Raw genomic sequence first — 7,603 nt, 5'->3', positions numbered from 1 at the left:
ATGCACACATTGTAAACAATATAAGTTTTTAAACTCGTGAATGACTTGAGTCATTCAGAATTGCTTAACCTCAATAACAAACAAAAACGAATGGCGTCAGAGTTGGCATCTGAAGCATTTTAATTGAAAGTTTGTGTGTGTTGTGCTTTTTATTTTTTGGGGGAACAGGTGCACATTTGTAAACTGTAAATATGTAAGCTACATATGTAAACTGATTCAATCCAGGAGAAAGACATTAATTCAGCCCTTATTTGTGTGTCAAAAAATTACAAACAGTGCTAACATTCAAAAAGCAAAAAAAAGGCTTTAACAATAAGTATATTATTGTTAAAACAATGCAGGTTCAATAAATACTGTATTTACAAAGCGCTGAAACAAACAAACAAACAAACAAGCAAACAAAAAAAACTGTAAATGCATGCAAGTTTATGATTGTGTGGGGCTTGGCGCAAAAGTAGTCCACAATTGTTTTTTCACATGTCATTTAAGTACATACAAAACACCTCAATCAGCTTCAGAAGCTACATGTTAAAGTTCTTTGGGTTTCAATTATAATTTTTTTTTGTCCTTTAAACAAGACTTCTTAGTTGAATTAAGAGTGGTTTAGTTTAACATTTTAATGAGTTCCTTATATATACACAAGAGGGCAGTAATGCATTGGCAAACATCTACCCACGCCTTCTGAAATTCTGTTCAGTCTCAAGTGCACAAATATCTGAGTGCTATTATTAGTAAGAAAACGGACATTCAGAAAGAAAGAAATAATGGAAATACTCATGTGTTGATGACTTGTAATGCTGTGGTAGTTTATATTCAACACACTCTTCATTTATGAAATGAAAAGTTTCTTTTTTAGTCTTCGAGTTTCTTTTTTAAGATCAGAATAGACCTTAGATTAAAGCTTAACATGCTTTTGTCGAAATAGTCATTCCTTTCCACAAAACAGCAAACTGATTCTGATATGAATGTCTTAAGCAAAGATAAATTATATCTGTTCCCTTTGTTTGGCAAAAGCCCTGATTGGTGCACATACAACATTGATTATCTTTTTTAACATCACAGACATTAGACATAATGTACTTCTTTGTGCAGATAATCCTCTGAAATACAATATTGACTGTGCGGTCAATATTATGTTATTATTAAATTAAGGTCATGGCTGTTTACTAAAAGTTCCACAGTGTTCTCCTTGTGTTGGCCTGTGTTAATATATGAGTTAAGTCTCCCCTTTTGGGCAGATGATGTCAAGGTGCTGAAAGCCCTGTCAGTGATACCAGCGACAGCTTCTTTGCATATGTAGTCCTGGATCTGGTCTAAGTCCCACCAATAGACCATCTTATGGCATGAAGCTTTATTCGTCAGACACTACACCTCCCTAGAGAGAACAAAACAGATATATATAACATTATTCATTTATATATACACACACAGAACAATTATAGCATCTTATTACAAAACAAATCATTCAAACACGAAGTAACATTCCAGAATGGTCCAGAATAGAAAAAGTGAAAAGCTGTACTCCGTGTCCAGATGCAAACATTTTCTCTGAAGGTCTCTTTAAACTACAATTCTCTAATAACTCTGGGTGGAGATCACAGATTATTAGATAAAAGACACTGAGAACAAAAGACTTGGATGTTGAAATGCCAGCTTCCCACAGAGTCCACACAATAGGGCCTGGCTTTATTTTGCCTCACTGACTGAGGTCACTGTGTCTCACCCTCTATAAGGTTGTATCACAGGAGCACATTGTCTCCTAATGGGCTGAGTCCACAATGTAAAAGTAATGAATTGTTGCCACGCTCGAAGGAAAACATTAACAATGAGGGCTCACGTTGTGTAGGCATGTCTGGACAATAAGGACAAGATTTTGCAACAACATTCAGGAACAATCTGTCAGCAAGCATCGATTTAGATTTAAGAGGGTGCATTCTGATCCCTTGTGTTAACTCTACATGAAATCAAAATTATTATATGTATTCAAACGAGAAAAAAAAAGCTCATTCAGATTTCTTGTATTATTACACTACACTGTGGTTTAAATGATCTATACTGTATATTTTCACAATGCAATAATGAGAATAGTATCACAACGAACATATTCCTATACAACCTTAGTATCAACAACAAAATTATTATTAACAATATATTAATAATTGTTATTATTATTACTACTACAGGTGAGGCAATAGCAACACAAGTTAATAAATAAAAACTGCTTTAGTATTATTATTATTATTATAAATATGGCTATTTATATACATCCTTATTATGATTTTAATAATTATAATTATATTAGATTTGATATATATATATTTATTTATAATAATAATATTTTATTAATTACTATTGTTAATACTACAGGTAAGAGGCAACTGCAATACTTTTAAATAAACAAAACCTGATTTAATAATATTATTATTAGTAGTATACAGCAGTAGTAGACATGTTATCAAAGGGATAGTTCACCCAAAATTCTGCCATTATTTACTTACCCTCATGTTGTTTCAAACCTGTAGACAAGTTTTTGTTCTGCTGAACACAAAGGAAGATATTTGGAAGAATGTCAGTAGCCAAAAAATATCTTATCCCCCATTTACTGCCAAAGTAGGGAAAATAAAGGAGTCAGGGGTCATTGACTATAGGAGTCAATAGGGGATTAGATCTGTTTGGTTACTGATATTCTTACAAATACCTCCCTTTGCGTCAGCAAAACAAAGAGATTAATACAGGCTTGGAACAACATGAGGGTGAGTAAATGATGACAGAATTATCATTTTTGAGTAAACAATTCCTTTAATATGATTCAAATATGTATTATTATTATTACATGGTTTTGTACTTTGGCCACACTTAATCTAAAGGCACTTATCACCTTAAAAGAGGAATCTAACCAATAAAGCATGTGGTCGAAGCAAAATTGTGATGTGATGAGCTACAGAAGCACACTTAATATGAAGGCAGACTTACGATGCAGTCAGTGTTGAATTAAGCACCATGGTGGCACGTATCCTGTGCAGCTGAGCCACTGTCAGCTTCTTCTGCTGGTGACGGGGTTGCTGCGATAGAACCAGGGTGCCTTTTTCCTCCAGCCCATCGGGGGCCAGCGTCTCAATATCCGTAAATTTACAGTCTGTCTGGCCATTGGGGCAGCTCAGGGTCCTTTGCACATGCCCGGCCTCTGCTCGCCTAAGACTGTCTTTCACTTTACTCGACAGAGCTGTGGTTTCCTGATCTGTCTGCGATAGCTCTGCGGCATGTGACGTCTGTTCGGCCAGGTGTGTCAGGCTCCGGCTAAAATTGCTCCTGTCAGAGGGCCGGAGAGGGCCAGTGATGCATTGAAGGAGGTCATCCTCAGACCGTGACCTTAGGGTAAAGTGCTGCAGGTAATCCGGGCGGGGCTGGATGGGTGAGCGACGTCTCAGCATGTGGGAACGGCAGCCCGTGACCTGAGAAGTTCCAGCTTTGTCATCGACCTGGCCAGGCGTCTGATTGTTTGAATAGTCATCCAAAATGTAGGACTCATTTACAGTAATCTGGGAGCCATTCCATGTCATCGAATCCTCATCCTCTGCATCTTCGTCATCCTCAAACCCCACCTCTTCCTCACCAGCATCTGTGTCTTCTCCCTCACTCTGGCTCACCTGTCCCTTTAAGTCCAGCTCTGCTATCAGGGACTCCGGTGAGAGCGTTCCATATGCACTGTCTATAGAAAGAGAGCGACTTTCTGGATCCAGATCTGTGGGGACCAAATCACCCAACCTTTCAAGGGTTCTTCCATCATTAGCGGGGAAGGAGTCCTGCAGGACTGAAGTATCTGAAAGCAGGGAATTTCTCAAGGACGTAGCCGGCAGCGTCTCCCCAGCCGACCTGACCTCATCCACCTCTTCTATTGCAGCCACAGAAAGGGTTTCTGTTGAGCCATCAGAATGACTTGGTGAAAGAGAGAGACTTTGGAAAAGAAAATATATTTTTATTAGACTAATGCACTTTGTTCATTGACCAAATATGCTTTGTCATTTAAAGGGATTTAAAGGTCTCAGAACTGAAAATTGCTAACATTCTTCCAAATATCTTTCTCTGTGTTCATTTGAACAAATACATTTCTGCAGGTTTGAAACAACCTGAGGATGAGTAAATGATGACAGATTTTTCAATTTTGGATGAACTATCCCTTTGAGGACGTTTTATGAAAAGTGCCGCTCTGGTATTGACTACAGTACGGGAGATTATTGGCAATTCAAACATGAAGCAATTGTAACGCCCTAAATTACTTTAATCACAAACAAGTCACTCGTTCAACTCATTCATTTGTTTTTTGAGAAATAGAAGTGTGATCGCATCACTGTATGAGAAAAAAGGAGTTTAACACCAGTCTGTTTTTCTTCTTCAGCCTTACTCATAGTGTATATGTATGTAACATCCAATGTATTTTTACTGTAGGTGGTTGGTTAAAGGTTAACTGAAACATATATAACATATGCTTAAACAGTCTATAGTAAATACCATTTAAGATTTTAATCAGGACTGAGGTCGGAGGCTATTGTAACACTAGTTAATGATTAAAATTGTCAAGTAGACAACCATTAAATATAGTGAATGCAGTACGAACTAACATGAGTAATTTAATTGACATTTAATTACAATAACAAGGATTACAATGATTAATACATGCTCAATTACTTTCATTTCCTGATTTTCTTTCTTCTGCAAAACACAAAAGAGGATATTTAAAAAAATGTTGGTAACCAAAAACAATTGACTTCTATTGTATGGACACAAAACTAATGCAAGTCAATGGGGACCAACGATTATCTATCACCAACACTTTCAAAATATCTTCTTTTCTGTTCCGCACAAGAGAGAAAGTCAAATAGGTGTAAAATGAAAAGAGGTGTAAATGACAGAATTTCCATTTTGAAGGTGAACTTTTCCTTTAAGTGTTACCAAGATAAACTAATATAATTTTAAATATATAAATTTATAATTTAATTTATATTTGTACCTTTTTAAGGGTACAGTTCCTTAAAGGAAATGCTATAGTTGACCCAGCTCTCCCTTACACTGAGTTCCATTCATGAATAAAATCTGCAAAGTTCTAATTATTGTATAAGTGAATTACTAATATGCATTATGTCATGCAAGATGATTTTTTAGAGTCCATGGATAAACATTACCTCTTGTTTAATGGCTCCCTGTGCTGTAGTGATGGAGAGCTGGATGTGGACATGCTGCTTTCAGTCTCATCTTCATCACGGTCATCTCTGTCACTCCTCTGTGACTCCGAATAAAGTCTCTGGAGCTGATTCTGCGGGGAATAAAAATCATATCACAATCAGCAACAAACTTTAACGCTAAAAGATCCGAGTTGGTAATCAAAGGGTTGCAGGTTCAAGATAACACTACCACCATGAAGAAAATAGTTCTGTAAAGATTCTAAAACATATATTTTTCAATATTAAAAGCAGTAGCATATACCTGATGCGGGCCAGTGCAATAAAATGACTGTTCTTTCTAAACTTTCAATGTTTGAAGCGTTGTAAAAGTGCCATCTTCTATATTCTCAAAATACTGTAAATCCTGTGAATATTACAGCATACCTGTGCATTGTGGATGGACTCCATCCAGCTGCGACCCTGAGTGCCACTGTTGGCCTGAAAGCAGTAAGAAGCCACGGCGCAACGAAACTCATTGAGGTAGATGAGCAGGAAGCTCCCTGGGTCCTTCAGCTCCCGGCACACTACGTTACGGATGATGAGGGGCTGCCGAATAACCTTCACTTTTTCCACACGCTTCACCGGCTTAGTGATCAACAGAACATCAGTGAAGAGGAAACAGTACACATCCATCTGTTGGAAACAGGAGGTAAGGGAATCTGCTGAGAGGCTTTTAGGCAAACTATTGCCCGTTTAGTTGTGAATGGTTCTTGCTGTAGTGCACTCAGTCGCAAGCCAAAATTATTTGCGACTTCTTAATCGTACCTTGCTTTCTTTACCCTCCTTCATCTTCAGGGAACCTTCGAGAAGCAGCTGACGGGTCTCCTCTGGTGGGACTCCCATCACTGGAGCGGTCAAGTCGAAGTTATTATATTCTTTGAGGATCTGAAAGACAGATGCACAATAGAACAGACAAGAGACATGAGCAGGTCATGTGGCCAAAATAACATTGTATTAAATTTCATAGAATTCAATAGAAGTTTTTTTCCTGTAAAATTATTTATTTACCCTCTCGACTTCTTCACTAGCCCCCTCCACAGCCTCATATGACTCAATACGACTAGCGATGGCAGCCAGCTTCTGTTTTTCCTCCCTTTGTCTCATTTGAGAGTCAACACTGTTAATGAAGCATTCGACAGCAGCCACCTGACAGAGGAAACAAATATTTACAACACAACAGGTTAAAAAACAATAGATATCATTTTTTAAATAATATTTAAAAGACTTAATTTGTATTTCCTATACTGGGCATATTCGCCTCCATTTAAAATACACAAACAGTAGCATATTTATTCTTCCTTACCATCTTGTTAATGGCCTCACGAGTCGGCGGATCATCTGTCTTCTTCAGTACGCTCTTGAGCAGCAGTGGGTATTTAGTGAGTCTTTGATGAGGTTTCACCAACATATCTGTCAGCTTCAACCGGTTACACTGTTTATGAGTCTCGGCCCACTGCAGGATGGAAAAGTTTATTGAAAGTCTCATCTCGTAAACAATGTTAAACATACTCCACACTCAGACCACGAGAAAGCCACGGAGTCAAAATGATGGGCTGCTGTTACAATACAGATAATTGTACTAAAGACTTTGTATTTTGCTCGTATATGACGCACTTAATTCATCACAGGTTTATGTTTGTGGTTGAAGAGCAGCTGGATGTGGATAGAAATGTTTACTCACAGTTACATATATTCGGAAGAGCTCATTGTCTTTCAGTAATGTGCGCATGTACTCCATACAGCCCTCTTCCTCCATGCAGTAACAGATGTAGGGCTTGAATCTGAAACTAAACTGTACACAAAAGGAAATTAAAAATAAGTTAATGGTAATGTATCTTGAATACATTACTTGAATACTGTTTTAAATCTTGCATAATATCAAAGCTTATGTGCAGATATAACCTTGATATCTTAAATATTGACTGAAAAAGGCCATGTCATAAATGTAGGTCAAAGTGAAATTAAACATTAATGTTTATATTTAGATTATGAGACTAAAGCCTGGATTTCACATACAGGGTCACAATTTATCTGGGCTTAACTGTACTGCTCATTGCAACTGACCTGGTGCTTTCCTTGTTTATTACCCATCCTTGGTTTATAGACCAGTATTTATATTTTAATCTATAGGAGTAGGACGATTACAAGCCCCAGAACTGTTTGCTTTCCTACAATCTTCAAATTAATTTTTTTTGTATTCAAGAGAAAAAATAACTGTATAAAGCATTTTTTCCTACTATGGTATTCAAAGGTAGCCAATAACTGTTTGGATAAAAGCATTCTTCCAAATATCTTTCTCGGAGTTCATTAACAGAAAGAAATTTATACGGACTTGGAACAACTCGAGGGTGAGTAAATGAAGACAGAATTTCCCTTTTTGGGTG

At 37.2% G+C, this 7,603-nt stretch overlaps 1 protein-coding gene across 5 annotated transcripts in view; it reads right to left on the bottom strand.

The window, feature by feature from the left end:
- Positions 1–63: 63 nt before the first annotated feature.
- plekhg5a (pleckstrin homology domain containing, family G (with RhoGef domain) member 5a) overlaps positions 64–7,603 on the bottom strand; it is a 76,194-nt gene continuing 68,654 nt past the window's right edge. For 2 of the 5 annotated variants that reach the window (XM_056735227.1, XM_056735226.1), the window contains exons 13-20: positions 6,901–7,011; positions 6,523–6,672; positions 6,228–6,365; positions 5,985–6,104; positions 5,604–5,852; positions 5,181–5,311; positions 2,974–3,954; positions 64–1,375 (exon numbers count right to left, since the gene is read on the bottom strand). In XM_056735227.1, the coding sequence (XP_056591205.1) occupies positions 1,366–1,375; positions 2,974–3,954; positions 5,181–5,311; positions 5,604–5,852; positions 5,985–6,104; positions 6,228–6,365; positions 6,523–6,672; positions 6,901–7,011 (1,890 nt within the window). In that variant the 3' untranslated portion in view covers positions 64–1,365. The remainder of the gene's footprint in view (positions 1,376–2,973; positions 3,955–5,180; positions 5,312–5,603; positions 5,853–5,984; positions 6,105–6,227; positions 6,366–6,522; positions 6,673–6,900; positions 7,012–7,603) is intronic. The other 3 variants (XM_056735228.1, XM_056735229.1, XM_056735231.1) reach the window with 2 other exon arrangements.

This window comes from Triplophysa dalaica, chromosome 21 (assembly GCF_015846415.1).
Source record: "Triplophysa dalaica isolate WHDGS20190420 chromosome 21, ASM1584641v1, whole genome shotgun sequence".
Lineage (NCBI taxonomy): Eukaryota > Metazoa > Chordata > Actinopteri > Cypriniformes > Nemacheilidae > Triplophysa > Triplophysa dalaica.
This window is presented reverse-complemented; position numbering and strand designations above follow the sequence as displayed.